The sequence below is a fragment of the Vanessa cardui genome, chromosome 11 (genome assembly GCF_905220365.1).
Source record: "Vanessa cardui chromosome 11, ilVanCard2.1, whole genome shotgun sequence".
NCBI lineage: Eukaryota > Metazoa > Arthropoda > Insecta > Lepidoptera > Nymphalidae > Vanessa > Vanessa cardui.
In genome coordinates this window covers 9,092,531-9,115,282 of record NC_061133.1, presented here as the reverse complement: position 1 = coordinate 9,115,282, position 22,752 = coordinate 9,092,531, and the positions used below count along the sequence as shown (strand labels likewise).

The window sequence follows — 22,752 nt, the reverse complement described above, 5'->3', positions numbered from 1 at the left end:
AATTTACCGTTATGTGTAAGAATTTTTAACAATTGTTTTGTAACTCTTGAAATGACTTAACAATTGTAATAATGATTTGACTGTCGATTTAAAAGCTTAGTGAGGCGGAAGAAGTTTGCTTATGAAAAATTTCTTATATAATTCTTATAGTTTCGAAATCAGTTGAAAATAATAAAATAAAATAGACATTATAGATACACAGGTTAATTGTTAACTTAATGTAAATCGGTATTTTAAGCATTTTATTTTGTTGTCCATGTTCGAAATTCGTGAACAACCTACGTGATCTTCAGGGCTCTTTGACGGCTCTTATTTAATTCTACGTAAGTTTTTATATAAATAAATTTTCGCGTTGTTGAATTATAGTGCAGTGACTATACGGAGCAAAAGTTGCGTGCACCCATACGTTAACAGTTTGAGGGAAGAAATGCAGGCTCAACGGCTTAATACCATTTTCCTTTAAGATTTGTTATGTATATAAGTATCAAAACGAAAAAATCGTTCTCTATTTTTTTTCGTTATTCTCTATTTATTTACTTTTTTTCATTAACTAACCCGCATTGAAGCAGCATAGTATATGCTACAAATTATCTCTTCAAAGGGAGAGGAAGCCTTCGACCAACATTTAAGGAAATTTACAGGCTCTATTTTACGGCATTTCGTTTCTTATAAAATGTATGTACTATGTAATTACATGTATAGATTCGTTTTACACTTACGATTGGTATGCTTATAATTAAAGTTCACGCAGAATATATTGCAAAACCAATGAATTAGGAACGCTAGTGATAATTTCGCCATTCCGAAAACGGGTTCAATCGAGCTTGAATAATTAATGTATAGAGATTAATTAATTTATGTTAACTGTCGTTTCATTATCTTTTAGTTTCCAATTAGGTTAATATAATATTATTTGGTACATGACTGTGATTTGATTTAAACATAAATACCGTGGAGAAATTATACAAAATTTCCCTGTTCAATAAGAGTGAAATTTTGGCTAATTTTTAAACTTTAACGAACTCCGTTATATTTTTCAACTCTTTGATTAATTACTTCAATAGCTATTAAAAAAAATACAATAACAACAACAATACAACAACTAAAACTTAAATATAATATTTATGATAATGATTAAAAAATAATAATAATATGTTGGTGGAACATACTATAAAATAGAATACATTTCGTGACTACGATATAATAACATACATTTATGAAGTAATCCATTATTTTCTAAAGTTCGACATAAAATCAGGGACAATTCTACTAACAATGAAAGGGTAGAGCGTATTTTTTAAACCGGCTTAATAACTTTTAATTTACCAAATTTTCAGTTGTATATTATTAGCAACTAGCGATCCGCCCCGACTTCGCACGGGTGCAATACTGATACTAAATATACTACAGAATTTATTTATTTATGACAAATGCATGCCAACATTACAAACTTTTAAAATTATCAGTATTTCGTTACTATATAGTCCATGTATTATATACAAAAACCTTCCTCTCAAATTACCCCAACTAACATAATATACTCTATCTATTTATTAATAAAAATCGCATCAAAATCTGTTGAGTTGTTTTAAAGTTTTAAGCATACTTAGATATAGGGATAAAGTAAGCGATTTTGTTTTATAGTATGTAGTGATTATAAGGGCTTGAACTAATTGGTATTGGTTGTATCTCTAAAGCATAGCTAACAAGGAAACAGAACACAGTTCAATTCACGCATAAAATGTTGCATGAATAACATTACATAGAGGTGACTTTGACCGTAAGCCATCGAAGTCCATTGATAAACAATGTCCCGTTACGAAGTAGTGGGTCTCACGTGTCTTAGTACCTTCTAACCTTTAAAGCAACATGCGTAAAGGCCGTAATGCAATGTAAATTAACATAGTTTATGTATGTACGTACGCGGTCCACTTTTACCATTTATTCGGCACATCTGACTTGGCATCAGTCAACGGACGCGATGGTAACGCGGTCATGACATTTCAATATTCTTACCATGAATAATTTTTATTGCAACCCCGTATTGAAGTTATTTATTAATATTCAATAAAATAAAATAGTTATTACTTATTCTTTTTTTGAAATGAGAAAGTACAGTTTAGTTCAAAAATGTTAGGTACAACTGATTACGTGCTGAAATCGAGGATGGCGAATGATATCGTAAGGATTATTTTGCGGTGGACAAAATTCTCCAACCTGTGTATTCTCTAAATCTCACAGAGCAATCTTGAAAATGTCTTGCCCAGCACAGGCAAACCAGACAAAAGGGGTTGTTATATAACAACCTAATCGAAAGAGAAAAAGATTGTATCTTAAATACGATTGACAATTGAGATACATTAATTTTTCATTGCGAAATTTATCTTCAATTATGTCAATACTGATTGAATAATAGTCACTATAGTAAATTTTAATTAAAAATATTACCAAACTAAACCAAATGTACCTTATAAGGTATTGGAATGACTGGACAGTTAGTTGTTTATTAACTGAAATTACGATCGCCACAAATAGGCAATTAATTTCTCACGTTAAAATGATTTCCCGCAACAATACAAACTCAGAATTAATTGGGATCGGAAATAAATTGGACCTGTCAACTGATAAATGATAATTGAAATGCAGGCTGTAACAAAATTAAAAAAAAAAAAGAAAATAATGGTGTGGTTTGCTTTGATTTATAATATTATAGGTACGTACTTAATATTATAGATTGTTGATCGATATATTTTGGAATAGATATATAAAAATATTAAATGAACTTTCCTTGGTAAATTGTCAATAGATAATCCATTAAAAAGATTTCGTGCATTCGCCTAGGCTCGACAGATGTGTGTGTGTCCGTGTGTGTGAGTGTGTGGGCAATAATTGATAAAGCATCTTCAATTTAGTCGTGCTCCATCTATTGTACGTTGATGTACTATATTAGAAAGTGTAAATGATATTTGTACAAAGTCTTAACTCAATCAAACGATCATTTATTTTTATATACATGTCTTGTCCAAGCTTATATTCTTTATTATAAGAGGTATGTTTGCAAGAATTAGTAACAAAATTTAAATTAGAATTCAAATTGACAGCTAATATTTTTTATACCGAAATTATATTCACTACAGATTACGTCGACATACATGTTCATATTTGTTTTGATTGTAACACAAAAGAATTTGACCATGAATCTGTTAATTCATCTATCCTTCCATTGACCTCGCGACCTTTGCACAATTCATAGCTAATCGCCGAAGCGGATCCCACGGCAATTGGTACGGCGATTTAAAAAAAAAATGGAAATATTAATTGACGGCAGGGAGGGTAATATTGGCTGGAAGAACTTTAGCAGGCGAGTTTTGCTCACTCGTATTGGGAAAAAAAGTTCAATCTCGATACCGTATGATATACAGCTAGTGATGTGAATAGGCATCGATTTTAACCATTATCGAGAATTATATATGTACGTATAAATTTGCCTGTAACAATCTTGTTTGTATTAGTTTGTAAGGCTGCAAAGCGTGAAATCAAATCTAAAATCGAGACAAATCAGCGTTAGTCTTTCCGTCAAAAGAAGGATTCTCTGTATGAGCCTGAAGTTTGTAAGCCGGTTGTAAGTATCACTCCGGTGCATTGGAAGCATGTAAAGCCGGTCAAGCTGTCCTATCGGATACTTTGAATGAGTAGATGCACCTGTGTTTGCACATACACTCAAACATTATAATACATACATATAACCGGCAATTCTCGACCGGGTTATTCTTTGAACGGCCGCTGTGACCGCGATCGCTCAGATGGACATCATCATCATCATCACTATTTTAACTGTTAGGTGAAATGCAAGATGAAAAAAGCAAAAAAAAAAACTATTTTGAAATAAGTTTTTAACCGTTATTGTGTAGTGAAGCTATCATTGACCGATATTCGGGATTATATCGACAATGAAAAAACATTTGTATTGATTAAAAAATATACAACCATTATTTACATTGAAATTGTATATACATGCATAGTAAATTTATGTATGTATGTAACCTGAATAAAACTATAAGTAATAACGAATTGTTATTATAAACTTTTGATTTATGAATTGAAAATTTTGTGAACAGTATTTTTTATAAAAAAAATGTATTCTGGAATTTGCAATTTATGTTGTACTTCGGGTACTGTAGCGACGAATATTAAATCGTCTGACTAGCGCCGACCCATTTAATTTAACGTACGTATGCTTACATCAGCGAATCCGTGAATTATTATATTGTATTTCGACTGAAATAAAAATTTCCTTTATTGAATATTTTTTATTATCCTCTTTAATAGAAAAAAATATCGCGCCATTTTTCAAATAATTTTAACTTCGCGCATTTATTTTGATCTTACGTAAAAAATCAAAACTCCTTCCCACCCTTGTAAGAAGATATGGTCGATCCCCCTCTAATTCGTTTTACGTAATAAATGAACGGTCCCATAGTTGGGAATGAAAAACTATCTAGCTGTGACTTCCTAAAGGTGGAAAAACAAAAACTTGTTTTGTCAGATAAAAATTGCATCATTGTATAAAATACAGAGCAAAGAGTATTAACACCTCATAATTGAACCGAAGAGTTCTCATCTGACGGTTCTGAGTTTATATATAGTCCTAGTGATAGAATTACACTGTAAACTATAAATTTAGTTTCCAGATTATAGTTTCTATCAGAACCGAGAAATAAATTACAAACACAAATATAGTCTGAAGATACTAACTGTTGTGTATTTGTCTTTAACCCGAGATCTACGGTTATAACTAAAACTTCGGATATACTACACACTCCGCCTGCTGTGCTCGGCTTAATTGCTGGAGAACTGTTTGACTTTTAAGAATTACTTGCAATTACCTAATCATTATATGTCCTTATAAGATTTTTTAGAATTTAATGTATAGGTCAATCATCACTACAAAATATAAAACAAAGTCACTTTCTATGTATGCTTAAATCTTTAAAACTACGCAACCGATTTTGATGCGTTTTTTTAATAGATAGAGTGATTAAAGAGGAAGGTTTTTGTATGTAATACATGGAAAATATGGTATAGAAACGCTAACAATATAATATTAGAAGTTTCTAATGTGATTTCGTAAATAAACAAATTCTGCAGTATATTTAGTATCAGTATTGCACCCGTGCAAAGCCGGGTCTGAATTTATTAATATCATAGGTTTTGTAGTGTATTCCATTACTGGTTTCGGAAAAGGATTATTACACTGCAAGCGTGGGAGGGGTCTTTGTCGCATTGGCAGCTCATTTAATTTAACGCTACCACGAGCTCTATTAACGGATGCACGACATACCGCTAGGGCACTTTGTAGGGTAATTCGGTTAATTAATTTGCTGCATTATGAGAATTGAGTGTGAATAATTATAGATTCTAATGTTATGTTCAGTGTTCATAGTTTAAAACGTATCCTTTTTTGAGGTTTACGCCTTCAAATAAACAATAGACATACGATCTTTATTGTATTATCATAACGAAATAAAATAATACTAGGATTGTAACTAGTTACCGACCATAATGCCCTTCACATGTATGTGCAGACAAGGGAGGGGTAGTGTCAGAAAGGTGTTAGTAACTCCAAACAACATGTATCCAAAATGACTTGATCGATGCTAATAACTGTATATATATATATATATACAGTTATTAGCGTAACAAACAAATAAATGTTAGAAATACTTCTTTATGCTAATACATTTATATTACAATTACATATTTAATAAACTCATATTTTCTTAGTGTATCCGTTTTCGTAAAAGTGTAATCGATTTTAGAACGTCATTGGTATGGCTGTATAAAATAATACATGATGTTTTCCCGCGCAAACGGATTATTAAAAAAACAAGAGAGAGTCGCGCATGGAACAACATTTAAAAATTATTGCAAAAAAATTCGATTTGTTAACTTCAGGGCAATAACAGTTTATAAAAATAAAATCGACAATAATAATAATACTATACATTCTACTAGCATATTTATTATAAATAAAACAAACTCTGTCACGAATTTATTATATTAGGATAAAATATGCAATGAGTCGTTTGATTTTACGTAACACAGGATAATTCTTTTGGTATTATGTTCTTTGTCATCGTTTTTGCAATCAGCGACGACTCGTTAAATCCAATTGCAAGGGTCAAAAGATCAATGAAGCTTATTATTGGGCTTATAGGGGCTGAGCTATCGGTGTCATTATATAACTGTCGCTTCGACTATACACGTAAATATTGGATGGTGTGATTTTTCATTGATGCTGGTTGGTTAATAAAAAAACTTTTATTATTACAATTAATAATACAGATAATATATGTTTATTTTGTCATTACTTTTGTGACAGATTAAATAAAAAATACGTTCTATATTTAAAAAGAGTATCCGAACGTGGTATGATTGACTTTAAATCGTATTTTTTTTATTGCTTTTTCAATTGTAAATGGCGTAAATTATAATATAGTTGTTTTATAATCGAAACAATTGAAAAGTGTGTTAAGGTAATATGATGTGGAATATTCCAAGTTATACTTTAGCTATATCCAAATGTAATCTCTTGTGACGCGTTCGAGTAGAAAAATAAACTTTCGTATATGTATATTACTGCTTTTATTTAGGGAATTCCTTGATGATCTGTGTAATGTTTCTGATGGTTATAAACAACGTGTCCCACAAATTGAATATTGTATGTGTACACCTTAATACGTGACGAGAATGAGCGAGCATAGTGTATGTGACAAAATTCTACAATAGATATGTAGACTGCTTACAAAATAGGTAAATAATATTTAATGCAATGAGTTTATTTTACTGTTGCGTTTAATGCATATATAGGTTGTATTTTTTATTTCGGAAAGGTAATCTATTTAATGTGTTATCTGTGGTTATTGTGTGATTCATACTTCAAAGGGCAATTATGAACGGGATCTTAGTTGTCTCGTAACATCCTGTGAATCTTTGTGTCTGTAATTACTGACCCTCAAACCGAAAGATAGTTTTACAAAGTTTTGTTATTTGATGCTTGAATGAGACATAGGTATATAATATACCCGCATACTTTATTTCGTAAGCTCTCACAGTTTCGAATAGTCACAAGAGAAGATACAAAGCATTGTTTCGGACTATAGATTATATCGAAAAAAATCTACGAGATAAAAAATTTAAAATGACATTACGACCGTTATTTTATTTATCTTTGGATTATAAGAACTGTCAATCCACAACGCACGGTACACAATTAAAATACCTTATTAATTCTGTACCGTACCCAGCCTCTTGGATTCTTTATTTTTCATATAAAATTACAAACAAGTGATTTTATACTGTACTAGCAAAAACCGGCCGCTTTCCTGCTGGTTGATCGGTTAAAAGCCAGCTTGCGACTAGTTCCAACGATGCTAGTTAAAAACCATCTCTATAAATATACACACGATTCGAATTTTAAATAAATCGGTCAAACGATCACCTAGTCCATCAATTTTTGTATAAAAAAATTACGTACACATAATATGCTTTTTTTTTTCATCAATCACGTGACAATTTCTGAACGCATCGTTATGAGACTATGATCAATCGACGTGGTCTCGTCCGTAGATGGTAATGAGCTGTTTATATCATGAACTAGTTCTCGCCTGCGGCTTCGCTCGTGTTTCAGGGCGTTGGTTGTTGTATGTCCAATATTCAACCAAAATTTCGTCCAATTCGGTTCAGTGGTTTGACAGTGAAAGAGCGACAGATAGACAAACAACAACAGCCTGTAAATTCCCACTGCTGGGCTAAAGACCTCCTCTCCCTTTGAAGAGAAGGTTTGGAACATATTCCACCACGCTGTTCCAATGCGGATGGGTGGAATACACATGTGGCAGAAGTTATTTGAAATTAGATACATACAAGTTTTCTTACGATGTTTTTCTTCACCGCCGAGCTCGAGATGAATTATTAACACAGATTAAGCAGATGAATTTACAATGATGCCTGCCTGGGTTTGAACCCGCAATCATCGCTTCAAATGCGCGTTCTGATCGCTGGGCCATCTCGGCTCAGCATATAATATCTCCTTATGAGCTATTTACGCGTAATCTTAATTTAACCGATTATTTCCAATAAAATATCACCATTTTATTTCTTTAATGTTCAGGTAAATATGAAATGTTTTTTTTAAAGCGTAAAATCATACGGCTCGAAATTTCACATGAAAAGCTATGTCGGATGAATTGATAGGCTCCGTTTGAAATTTAAATTTATTGAATTTTAATCAGAACGAACAGTGGATACAGCACTGGTTGGTATAAAATTGTTATGGAGAAATACGGCTACACATAGTTTACTATTAACTAATAATAAAAATCAACAATAAGTTACATAAAAAGATTTACTTAAACAAAAAAGTAAATACAACAAATAATATTTAAGTACCCTTATTTATAAAACAGCATTAAATCTATGGAATTTGAATGTTTACATCTGATGTTAAGATGACAACGAAATCAATACTAAATCTTGTAGTAAATAATTTTTATACTTGATATGTACAAGGAAAATGTGTATATAATATTCAAGTAAATAGCTGTCGTCGGCAGTTGCAAGGGACTTGTTATACTTTCTAGCTTCAAAAGGAACGTGCCGTCTCACTGCGACGGCTTTCATGTACAAATTTCAGACGCAAACAAGATGTTTATCTCAACCTGATTAGATACGTAGTCGTACCTAACTGGTTTTACGTTCATTGATTAAAGTTACATTTGTTTTATTATTCGTACAACCAACGGTTTATTTATTAATATATAAATGTAACTAAAATCATTAATAGATAGTAGGAAATCCTCTGTCATTTATTATTTATTTGTTTTTTTTTCCTAACCGGTTATATACATATTTGTCACAATCTATGTAATAGTTCAATGGTATGTAGTTATTGTAAAGAGTTCGTATTAAATATCGATTAAAATATGAAAAACTGTCGTAGTGAAATGACCTTATGGAATTTATGAGAGTATAGACAAAAATTTACATTATATAATTTTATAGTTAAAACATTGCATGACACATGTATATTGTGATATATTAAAAGTGGTTTCAAAAACTGTGTTCAATACTCATGCAGAGATATGCGGGCCTTATTTGGGGACATAACGATTTTATTATATTAAAGTAAATGTCTGTACTATATTAATGTTCTAATTAAATAGCGAATGCGTGAAAATCATATCGTCTACTAAATTTAGCCAAACATAAAAATAATATTTTATCGTTTGCTTAGACAACAATACGAATTTTATACAAGGCAAAGTTTATTGTTAGAGTAATCGTAGTTTTACAATTGTATATAAAAATATATTATTTCGCTGAAACCTACTTTTGTCTGCTTTTATATTTTCATCACAACGTACTGAAAATGGGTCGCATTTAGAAAAAAAAACAGCCAGATAAAACTTTTGTTTAGTACTCCTTTATTGTCGCTTCTCAAACTTGTGTCATGAAAAGACATGAAAAGACGCTCCGAGTTGGGGAAGTGAGTAAAATAGAATTAAACGATGCCGTTGTTTTCTTTTAATAATATCGTATAGAATGGATTGGGAGACTGATTGCTTGCGGAATATATATCTTAATAACGTTTTGAAGACCTTGAAGTATCCGTAAAAAAACAATCGCTTGGCATTTACAAGTTATGTACTAGAATACTGGTCACATTGACATATACGTTGACGTTTTATATTTCTTATTTCTATTTATAGTAAAGAAGCAAGGTGGATCTTATAGTATTCTAAGGTGACATAAATGCGACCATATTTCGTACCGATGATTGCAATTTAAATTAATACTTTAAATAAGATGAAAAACCCACGCTATGCGCAGGGTATAATTAGTGCAAGTAACATTTAAAATGCATATTTAATGCGTTGAATACATTTTTATTGAGACAGCCAATCGTTTGACCTTTTAGTCGACTTAAAAAGTATTTAATATGGATACATAAAGTGATTTTTTATCTGTGATTTTAAAATTCCTAGGCTACAATAGGCTCTCAAAACTTTTAACTTTATTTTAAGTTTTGCCGAGATGGCCCAGTGGTAAGAACGCGTGCATCTTAGTCGATGATTGCGGGTTTAAACCACTGAATATGTATGTGCTTAATCTGTGTTTATAATTCAAACCATCTTCTCAGAAGGAGATGAGGCCATAGCCTAGCAGTGGGAAATTGTTGTTTCAGTTTCTTGCTTTAGCATCAGCAATACTTAAAGGAAAATATTGTTCATTGTATTGGTCAGATAGTTCGTTCGTTTTAGTTAATTGTGTGACTATTTTGAAATTAAACATAATTGCAGTGACAGTTGGATAATTAATAACAATGGCTGTTGGCGATGAGCCATGTATAATACAAAGTAAATCCCAGAATGCTGGAGATTAAACTCGTCGCTACATTTACTTTGCTTATTGTGACAGGAGTTTTCTTGCTTTTTTTTAAATTTCTTTAAAATGTCTTGTATGTACGTTTTATTTACTTTTAATTTTTTAGTTCGCTACCTACACAGGATCTTATTTGTTGTTTTTTTTTCTTGCTTTAATCCAACAGTCCTAAGTTAGAATTAACCTTACAATAATAAATAGAAAATATAAACAAAACAAATAATTTTATAGAACCCGATAAATTATTATTTTTAATCTGTTGTTATAACATTATAACAACAGATTAAAATTAATAAAATTATGAAAAAATTAAAACCTTATTATATCTGCACAGATTTTAATACGCAATATTATCTATTAACTTTAAACGTCACTTGATGCAAATTGGTCTTTATGTATTAATTTATTAAACTGTTCGTCGTATCACAACGAGTTCCCGAGGGCACTTAAGATCCATTGTAGTTAAGTGCTTGAGGTAAACGGCTTCTGAGGTACGTTGCCTATCTATTTCGTGTTGCTTTCTATTATAATGTTAAGTTAAAGATTAAATTATCAATTGTTCCGAGTTAAATCTTTTCTCTCACTCACACATCAGTCGATCGTTTTTAGGGTTCCGTACCCAAAGGGTAAAACGGGTACTTATTAGTAAGACTCCGCTATCCGACCGTCTGTCGGTCTGTCCATCGGTCATTTTTAAAGACGTATTTCTGTTGCCGCTATAACAAAAAAAAAACCATTTTGGCCGATTTTCCTCTTTGTCTTGCTTGTATCTGCCAATTATCTTATTTTTGTCTTCTTGATTTAAATATGAATAATATTCACACTTAAAATCATCTTCTAATATAATATATAGTTTTAAAACAAAGCAAAACTATTTTTATTTTTATCTTGATAATTGCTGTATAACGTTTTGAATGCTGTATTTTCGTTTATTACCTTTATTCGATTTTTGAAATGAATAAGTACTAACAATATTATTTGTCTTGCTGACCGAACTTCGCTTACGACGGATAATCTCAAAATCTAAAATCTCTTAATATATTATAGAAAAGAGCGATATTATAGTCCACAAGTGTAATCGTATACATAAATGCACCCTTTATGCATTTTCATAATCCGTTAAAACAGAAATCTTTCACGACTAAAGAGAGATCAAAAACTTTACGTACTTTTTGAGGCACTGGAGTATAACTCAAACTTTCTAACTCCGGTCTCATTATGAGAAACACTCAGAAAAAAAAACAATAACCCGACCCGACCCGGGACTAAGACGGGGCTTCGACCTCTGCCTTATAAGGAAATTATATCTCAATGTGTATGACAGTACCTAGGCTGTAATGGATTAAAAAAAATAGATACGATGTATCATAAACATCTGTTCCAGGTTTTTATTGAAAGAGCAATTAAGTAGTAAACGTCAAGAAAGAACAAAGTTTTGCGTGTATAATAGTTTATTTATAAAATTAACTAGCTACCACGACTTAACACTACAATAATAACATTTTTAATTCAGACCTATATTGTCCTAAAATAACAAAACTTTTCTTTTACATTAATTAGTTTAAAACAGACTAATTATAGATTTAAAAATAAAACTGAACTCTATGCTATAATCTTGTATGCAAATGCCATATAAATATTGAAATTCTTTCCGGAAAAAATGAGATTAAATAATATATGATTAACTTAGAATAAGAACGTAATTTATATACAACTTGTAATTAACTTGTAATAATAATTACGAAGTCTTTGATACATATTTTTCTATTTCTCATACTTAATGCTTATGAGAGATTGCATATAAGTCCTATTATAGTCGTTCATTAATTCTAGAATATACTAAACATGTTTTTATTGTTTTAAGACAAAGGTATCACATTATTCAACCTTAGCACGCCAAAAAATGTTTTTTATTAACTGTTTAATATGATAAAAATGTGTGTGACGCTTGATTTGAAGTTTTAGGTATGATAATGTTCCCATAATTGTATTTCATGCATATAAACTCTTCGAATATCAAATTGTTAGCCATAAGTTTCAAGCTATGGTAGCCTTATGAAATTTCAGAGAGGAATTTGAATTGACTTTCAAATACCTACCTAAATGATAAGAAGGTTTAAGTTTATTGACCTCTCGATATTATTAATAAATTTTATACCAAGCAACATGTTACTAAGGTATTATTTGTTTTATATTAATTTTCTTAAATTATTTTATCTTATTAAGCCCTTCATTTCATTATTATTTGCCAGAATTGTATAATTGTTGAAACACTGCCATAGCGAGTAATACATGAAAATAGACCTTTAAACAAGCTCTTTAGAGTTTGATTACTGAGCCAGCCATCCTCTGTAGGGTTCTTGTTCATTTTGTGTGGTCATTACAGCGGGCAGTCGGGATCTCCCGTCTCTCAGAGGCAAAGTTCTAAGAAGTTTTGGAATGAATGTGGTTAATTTAACGGTTCTTCTTAAGATTATTATGCAATCTTACGAACGCCTTTTGACGGTTTCGGTCTCGTGTTTGTGAAAGCATTCGACTTAAAACTTTTGAAGAGTCATACTTCATGTTATGGACTTTGATAATGAAAAAGACAAGGTATTTGACACGATTAGAGTCTAATTGAATTATTTGAAGTAAATGCGTCTTATTTACTATTCATAATTGATTGATCATAGTATAATCAATACGTTAGTAGTTGTAATTAATTGGTTATTGCTATCATTATTGACGTTAATTTATTAATTAATATTTGGACTCAGCAATAGTGAAGCATGTCCCATGTAGGCCAGGAGTACCATGGCCCGGGAGGTCGTTGACCGATCCCCCCTCCCTTCGCTCCTCAAGACCCTACGCCACATTTCTCCTCTCTTCAATGCAACCGTTTAAGTAGAACAGCTAGATGATACAACTCGTTTCGCCGCTTTTTTTTATGCACGAGAAAATCTCACTAAGATTTGAAAGCTGGCGTTTCCTTCGCATACAATTGCGTATAAACTGTTAAAACGCAATTCATCAAAATTATATGTACGACAGTGTGAAATAGACAGCGAAAGTAACTAGATATTGTGTATCTCTCAGATTGGATAAGTGTTGCAATTTTGATATTATTTTTACAAAATTGCACGACGAATTATATTTAAATTGTAGACATACGTGTTTCTATCGTAGGAACATTCTCAGAGAGACTATCTAGATTATCTATCTTAGAAAACCAATAAAGCGTATTATTATTTAATTTGTCAATGGCATTACATCAATTGGATCTGCTTATACATATATAGTTTACTATTTGAACGTTTATGGATATGTTAATATTTATATTTGATTTCTGTTTCCATTTGTCTGCATTTTAATTTTGCGTTTTTTTAGTATTTCATCTGTCAGATGATTAAATTTGTTAGTATAGGTTCTGGTTTCGCACATAATTTTAATAAGAGTTTCGGTGCGATTTTTATCTTTAATTTTTTCTATGTATTCCAATTGATGCGCTGAGTAAGTAATGGGTTTACTTTGTTTACATACGGTACGGTACGGTACATCTTTGGTTCATATTTGATTTACCAATAACTTTAACATCTAAGATGTTATTTCCGATATCTTGCTATAAAAGTATGAACGTATCCCAATGTTTGATTTTTGTGTCCATAAACAATTTACACAACAATCACGTTGACAAATATTGTAAATAAAATAGGTAATTTTCAGTTGCGTTGTCCTAACACACAACTTTCACAAACAACCTATCACGACTTCGATCACCTTGCTAGGCCGTGTCAAATGGACAGTTATTTATCCATGGTCATGGCGTTGCAATTCCGTAATACGATTATAAACAAAACATGAGAGATTGACAATTGTTGCTAACGTTTTACTTGGTGTAAAACGTTAGCAACAATTGTCAATTGGGTTTTGTGCAAGCCCGTCTGGGTAGGTATCACCCACTCATCAGTTTTTCTACCGCCAAATAACAGTACTCAGTATTGTTTTATTTCCGGTGTGAAGGGTAGTAAGCCAGTGTAACTACAGGCACAAGGGACGTAACATCTTAGTTCCCAAGGTTGGTGGCACATTGACGATGTAAGGAATTGTTAATATTTCTTACAGCGTCATTGTCGATGGGTGATGGTGACCACACACCATCAGGTGGCCCATATGCTCGTCCGCCAACCTATACCATAAAAAAAACCTGAACGATGATGTTGGAATTTGGTTTCGAATGTAGAACTACAGATAATATATCAAAAGAATTTGTGGTGAACACTTGGTGTTAGGACTTGGTAAGCTCGTCTGATACCACCCACTTGTCAGTCATTCAAATACCGAACAATACTTAGTATTGATGTGTTTGTTTGATGGGTGAGTGAGCCAGGCACAATGGACAGAACATCTTAGCGCCCAACGTTGGTGGTGCATTGGAGATAAATTGGTTAATATTTCTGACATCGCCAATATCTATTGGCAGTGTCTTCCATTTGCATCAAACGCGGATACAATTTATAGTAAGAATAAATGTACCTATTTAGCAAAACAGTTACAGTGTTATTAAAGTATTATTTGTGCTGGTAATCATTAATATATAATCGATTGGCTAATCATGGACCGACTAAGCATTAATAGGAAAGCTTATATAATTTATAAAGTTACTTGTCATTAAACAGTGTATACTTATGCTGTAAAACTTTCACCAGCAACGGGAAGATTATGACCACATATTATTTTAATGTTTCCTTTCATTTCGATTATGATAAAGAGATATTAAATTTAATAACAATATTAAATTAGTCGATAACTATTTTTATACATTATAATTATCATATATTGATTTAGCTAAGCTTGATGTACTTTATACCACTGCAAGAAACTTGGTAGATCACTCAAAGTAAAGTGTATTGGAACACTTTTGCTGATGCATTAATTCCATGTCACCATATAAGTGGTATATGCCACCACGTGTTTAAAGGATGTACTTAATAAAAATAAATTAGTTTTCAAAATAGCTATGGTTTAAAATAGTTTAATATTACTAGTGTGGAAATGATGTCTTGTCTGTGTATATGTACTGTAGCGCCATCTAGTAGCAAGTAGCATCAATGTGTATTGTATATAACCTCCTTTAAAGGAATACAGATATGGTCCACTTTCATTATTATTGATTCAACTATTTCGATGTGTATTCATCTCAACAGTAGATCCAATTGATATAATATATTATTAAGTCACTCTAATAATACTTAAGGAACTCATATATATAAATCAGTCTATACTAATATTATAAATGAGAAAGTAGCTCTATCTATTACTTTTTACGCTTAAACCACTATATTGTATATTCTGGAGATAGTTCAAGTCATGAGGAAAGACATATGCTCATATGTTTAATTTATTAGGTTTGTGCAAGCCCGCCTGGCTAGGTACCACCCATCAGCAGATATTCTACCGCTAAACAACAGTACGCAGTATTGTTGTGTTCCGGTTTGAAAGGTGAGTGAGCCAGTGTAACTACAGGCACAAGGGACAAATCGTCTTAGTTTCCAAGGTTGGTGGCACATTGGCGATGTAAGAAATAGTTAATATTTCTTACAGCGTTATTGTCTATGGGTGATGGTGACCACTTACCATCAGGTGGCCCATATACTCGTCCGCCAAGCTATTCCATAAAAAAAAACCTCTCAAGGGAGTAAAATGGGAGTGACAGTTTTTGTGCTGTAGGTGAAGCTTTATAAATTTCGCACGGGTTAAGCCATAGGTACATCTATTACGATCTAAGCTTGATATTCCTTTTATGTGAGGATACTATTCTATTACGTAAGTTCTATATATTACTTTTAATTATGAAACTTCAATCTGTTATTAATGGAAATCAAATTAGTCCAAACTCGTTAACCCAATATAACCTTTATTATTAAATGTAGAACCAATTTCTAGGGAACTTACTTGGTGGTCCCTATTTTTTATTGTAGTTAACTGTTGTGTTTAAATTAACTAAGCACCAACGTGTAACTTTAAACCAAAGTCACATTGACGAATATAAATATTGAATATCTTCTATGCTTATCATTTAAAGTTCAAGAGAATGGTCGGCGTACTAAACTATCGGCGCATTTTATTTTAATTTATCCTTTTATTTAAAAAGGTTATATTATTTATGACTTCACTCTATGATTCTAGCGATATTTTAAACTGTAAAACAGGTACGTTTATTGTATATTCTGAATCTAGTGCGGGTTAAGCTGCTCGGCACAACTAGTTCTTATTGGAAAGTTAATATTGTTGAAAGCTTTTAGTTAACAGATAGCTATTTCTTGAACGCGGAAATGTTACTCAAAAACAGCTGATACTTTTTTTTAAATATAAGCAAAAGGTTTTTTTTAACTGATACGACTCGGGAACCTCAAGAAAAAAGCCCACTCATTTCTTAAGGGCCGGTGAGCAAGTAAGCAGGTGTCCATGTGTGGTGGTAGTTTTTATAAGATGAGTCCTGCTCGTTTGCCACACACACCATGAAAGTGCGACCAAGAATCTATAAAATAGTATGTATTTTCTATTTACTTTCTGTAATAAATTTATCAGAGAGAAGAAATATTGAAGATTAAGTTCGATCTCGTCGTCATCATTCGCTCATCATCATTTGCTTGACCTAAACCTATTTATTTGTATTCGCTGAGTGTTTTCCTCAATCACTATCTGTTGTAATATTTTTTTCTATCCATCGTTATTCTATGTAATTACCTCATTTTATATATCACTAACAACTCGCCCTGGCTTCATATGCGTGCAAAGCTATAATATACTAGCGATTTTTTCTTGATTTTGTTCTATATTATATTTATATTATATAAAAAAACCTTCCTCTTGAATCACTATATCTAATAAAAAAACGCATCAAAATGCTTTGCGTAATTTTAAGAGCTATGGCATACATAGGGACAGACAGTGGTAAGCGACTTTGTTTTATACTATGTAATGATAATGATATGTATTTATGGTTAATGTTGCTTATTCTTCGAATTGTTTTTTTTTAATTGTGTGATTTTACTGGTAAATAATTGTGTAGATATGTTCTTATCTCGTTGTATATAAAACTTAATGTAACCACAGCGTCCCGTGAAGTCTCAGGGCATCCGGTGTCGCTTCGACGATCTCATGACATCTGACACCTCTATAGGCTTTAAAAGAACGACAAATGTAGACGAACACACAAATGATACATATTTTATAATTTTAAATACATAAAATATAATATTTAACAACTAGTTTGTGTTATTAAAATTCTCGTTTAAATATTCGTATAAAATGATTTTCCTTTTGATTGTCAACAATATTTTAAAATCGTAATCAAAACTACTAAAAAATATAAATTGAATTTAATGTATCTAAAATTTGAATTAAAGTGTGTGAGGATGAAAGGTATGGAAGGGTGAGAGGTAAACAGCTAAAGTGTAAAAAAAGAGGTAAAACGAACAACGGGGTACAAGTGTTCTCGTGGAACTTAGTATCAATGGCATTGCGGTTTCCTTTCAAGCCTCCGTCTGCTTCAGTTATCTGTTTCCATTCAAACAGGAAACCTCCTGACTCGTGTCCGGGTTAACGAACAAACACTGTTCAGGAGACGAGTGTGCCAATTTAAATGTTCAGTCTGAGAGTTACATTTAAAGCTTTGTTTTAAGTTTTGACTGTTTATTTTAGTACCTTAATCATTAAACATTTTCGAACGATTTGAGCAATTATCATTAACTAGTTGGCTCAAATGGCTTCGTTCGGGTTTTAGGGGTTTGGTTGTCATGTGTGAGGCAAAAATTGTAACTTATGTCCTTCCTTAAAGTTCAAGTGTGCTTCATAAAGCACACTTCTAAACACACACACACACACACACACACACACACACACACACACACACACTTCAAAAATATCATAAAATTCAGTTCAACGGTTTGGTCGTGAAAGACAGTCATACAAAGTTACTTTCTCATTAATAATATTAATATATGTGTATTAACTTGTCATAATAGACTTTAGATCTAGTTTAGTTTGTATTTAATATATTTTTAATAATCGTGTTACTTGTGTGTCACTAGAAGCAATGGTAATTAGATGATATTCATACTCTTATGGTTGAGTATGAAAGCGAATCTAAAAAGTATTTGAATGTACTTGTTAATTATCAAAATAAATCCATAACCAAGTATTTTCCTTTCTGTTCTAGGCAACGCAGCCGTTCCTACGAGTCGGATGAACACGAGCGTGGTGCTTGCGAGTGGTGCGAATATGCCCTGGTCATCACTTTAGCCACCATCCTGTTGATCGGTGTGTCAGCGCTCACCATCTTCTGGACCTTCTTCTATAGAGAGGGCTATGGCTGGGCTGATGACATCCCTGAGAAGCAATTCAACCTCCATCCAACGCTTATGGTGGCCGGTTTCATCACATTCAGCGGATTTTGTAAGTTTACTCTTTTGGATGTTATTGAGAAAAGTATGATTAAGATGGACTTACGACATTCCTTCATATTAAATTAAATTAAATTGTATCTAAAACTAGTATTAAACTGCACTGTCTTATACAGTATGTAATTTTTTAATTGAATTTATTCTATTTTTTTTTATTATAATGTTTTGTACTAGTTTCTGACTATGAGCAAGTTTTGATTAAGTGATAGGAGTATATTGTTATAATATACTAAGAAAATTTATTTTTCTTCGAGTACGTTGTAATATTACACCAAGATTTTTTTTCCATATGGGGTATATGTAATTTACGCTAGTTGTTCGTTTATTTTAGTTGTAGCCGTAAAACATTCCTACCATTGAAGTTATTATTGTTTAAAGTGGCAGTGTCATTCTATAAATTTTTTTTTTTTCGCTCGTGTAACCACACGGACGCAACTTTGCCGTAATTGTATACATCCGAGTCGAGATGGCCCAGTGGTTAGAACGCGTGCATCTTAACCGATGATTGCGGGTTCAAATCCAGGCAGGCACCGCTGATTCATGTGCTTAATTTATCTTTATAATTCATCTCGTGCTCAGCGGTGAAGGAAAACACCGTGAGGAAACCTGCATGTAACAAATTTCATAGAAATTCTGCCACATGTGTATTCCACCAACCCGCATTGGAACAGCGTGGTGGAATATGTTCCAAACCTTCTCCTCAAACGGAGAAGAGGCCTTTAGTCCAGCAGTGGGAATTTACAGGCTGCTGTTGTTGTTGTATACATCCATTAATTATAATAATTACATTTTTAGCGGTACTGCTCTACCGTATCTGCCGCTGCTTCAGACGAATTTACGTGAAACTGCTGCATGCAATATTCCACGCGTTGGCGTTCCCTTGCATAGTCATTGGATTCCTTGCTGTTCTCGATTTCCATAACAAGAAGGGCATCAACAACTTCTATTCGCTGCACAGCTGGATCGGCTTCGTGGCTATGGGACTATTCGGTCTTCAGGTAATGTTTAGATGTCTTTTACTGTGTATTAAAAATGTAAATTTTTTATCAAAATTTATCTGCCTAGATCTATTAGAGTCGAGATGGCCCAGTGGTTAGAACGCGATGATTGCGGTTTCAAACCCAGGCAAGCACTGCTGATTCATGGGCTTTATTTGTTTTTATAATTCATCTCGTGCTCAGCTGTGAAGGAAAAGGAAACCTGCATGTGACAAATTTCATAGAAATTCTGCCACATGTGTATTCCACCAACCCGCATTGGAACAGCGTGGTGGAATATGTTCCAAACCTTCTCCGCAAAGGGAGAGAAGGCCTTTAGCCAGCAGTGGGAATTTACAGGCTGTTGTAGATCTTTTAGTCTCTTTAAACATTTTTTAAGAATCTTTTTTCTCTTGAAATGGGTATTAGTGAGATATTTAAATAAGTCATTGAAACATAGCATAAAGTTTAAAATTCAAAAGAACTGCACATCTTGTATGAATACATTTCATCGTTCCATCCAAACTCGTTCGGAATAAAACTAATTTTCGTCTCAAGTTTAGTTTGATCTTTGGTACGATCTAGATTAAAAATTTCCAAGTCGTTTAAATGTCATATCGGTACAGACGAGTTATTAAACTTTGTTTTATATTCACAGTATGCTGTCGGATTCTTCAGTTTTCTGCTCCTATTGATCTGCAACAAAGGAACGGCGAACTTCCGAGCTTCATTGGTGCCGATTCACGCCGCGTTCGGTATACTGACGTTTGTCCTTGGAGTGTGCGCTTGTCTTACTGGACTTACTGAAAAAGCTCTCTTCACCCTTGGGTACGTATATTTTAACTGCTTAAAACGTTTAGATAGATATCGATTAGTTTTACTCAACACTTAGAGTCAAATTTAGATCGTTTTTAATAGACGAAATCTGGAGTTTTTACTTACTTATATGAAAAGCATGCTTTTCCTTAGGGTCCTATAAAAGTATAGAAGTTATAAAGTACCTTTCCAAGAATATATTTTTAAACATACTCATCGTATTTTTTACTTCAGAAATGGAACTGTGGGAGAACTCAGGTACTTTTTCACTGGTTATTCATTTTGTTGGTATTTTTATAAGCCAATCGAATCGCCTCTAATTTTTATTTTGATAATGTTTTATTAAATGTCTATGATTTTACAGCAATGTAATGTGTCATTATTGCATGAACGTGCCCATTTTAAGTTGGAATCATTTAAGTGTCTCATACATTTTTTCATGAATCTGTCTTTTGTATTTTTATTAAGCATGTGTTGTGTTAGTTGCTTGTATGTGTACGTATCCACAGCGCGGAACGGTACAGCGGGCTGCCGGACGAAGGAGTGATCATCAACGCCATTGGTGTTGCCATCATAGCGATACTCGCCGTCGTCATGTATATCGTATCGAGGGACAAATTTAAAGCAGATTCCCGTGAAATGAGAGCATCTGTTGATTTGTAGACTTCCAAATTTAAAAAATAATCTGACGTTTGTATCAAAACTGCATTATCTACAGATTTGACTTTATAACTGATTGATCAGTGCTACAGACAATTAAAATGTTTTATTCATTCAGTACAATTTGTTATTTATAAATTACAACACGGAAGTCTGCAGTGATAATATTTTAAAAGATAATGTACAAAGATTTCTATGCGATCAATTAGTTAGGTATCTATTTTACTAAAATGTGACATATTCCAAAATATTTTATTCTTGATATAAAGACCGGTCATTCATTTCCGACCGTATCAGATATTCTATAGTTATTTGTTGTAATAAATATACGAAAATTTATTATTTTAAAATTAATATTTTTCAATGAAGGGTTAGATCTTTAAGGAAAGTTTAGTTTTATACATTTTAAGTTAGCGATAAAAAGTACCTACCTATGTACAAATATGGAGGCTTTTATAATTAAACGATAGATTCGGTCTGCATCAGACCAAAAATATATTTTTTATAAAGTAAGGCATAGATTATTTTTTACATTTTTTATGAAAATAATTGTTTGATATTAATATTATTTAAGTAAAAATATTTTGTGGTAATAAAATATTGTAAGGCAAATTGACTTTTAATTTTTATGAGCATGTGTATGCTTTGCTGAACTGTATTGCTACTAACGAAAGGCATGTAAATAATACATATTAATATTAATATAAGTTATTATACATATGATATGATATTATACATAAATAACTGTAAAATTTATTTTTTTATGAATAACAATAAATCTATATTTTTCCTTTTTTTATAAATAAGTCTGCGAAATTTACTAATGTAATTGCCTAAGGACTTCTTTACACAAAAATGTATTAAAGAGGTTCTAAGTACCCTTAAAATGTACACTTTAAATGCTATACTAACCCGGGGCATGCGGTACGCAGGAGCGAGACATACGCTTCGATGACAACAGAGGCGATTGTCATTAACGCCATCGGGATGTCGGTGGTGGCGGTGGCGATTGTGGTGCTCTACACCGTGCGCGGCACCGGCGGCTATCGGCTGCGCAAGGTCACGCAGAACCCGAGCTAAGCGAATCCAGTCGAAGTAGCGGTAATCGAGATTAACATTGCAAGCGTAGTTATTATCTGTTCCATTTTTATCTGTGGTTTGACATTTAAATTGCCACCTAAATTTTCTCAGTTTTGACGTTTATATTTGACGTTTATATTTCAAAAAAAAAAAAAAACAATTAAACAGCCCACGTTTCGGCCGTAAATTTAATTAAAAATAAAATTCGTTTGATCGAATCAAACGAATTTTATTTTTAATTAAATAAACATTAAAAAAATATAACAAATTCAAATGAACGTTAAAAACTACGCTTGCAGTGGAACGCACAACACCAAATATTGTAAATT

At 32.3% G+C, this 22,752-nt stretch overlaps 1 protein-coding gene across 4 annotated transcripts in view; it reads left to right on the top strand.

Moving 5' to 3' along the window:
- LOC124533460 (plasma membrane ascorbate-dependent reductase CYBRD1-like) overlaps nucleotides 1-22,550 on the top strand; it is a 65,778-nt gene extending 43,228 nt beyond the window's left edge. For 3 of the 4 annotated variants that reach the window (XM_047108744.1, XM_047108748.1, XM_047108747.1), the window contains 4 exons: nucleotides 18,647-18,882; nucleotides 19,686-19,888; nucleotides 20,526-20,695; nucleotides 21,193-21,955. In XM_047108744.1, coding sequence (XP_046964700.1) covers nucleotides 18,647-18,882; nucleotides 19,686-19,888; nucleotides 20,526-20,695; nucleotides 21,193-21,346 — 763 coding nt within the window. In that variant the 3' untranslated portion in view covers nucleotides 21,347-21,955. Of the gene's footprint in view, nucleotides 1-18,646; nucleotides 18,883-19,685; nucleotides 19,889-20,525; nucleotides 20,696-21,192; nucleotides 21,956-22,275 lie in introns of those variants that run through there. The other variant, XM_047108745.1, reaches the window with a different exon arrangement.
- Nucleotides 22,551-22,752: the final 202 nt, after the last annotated feature.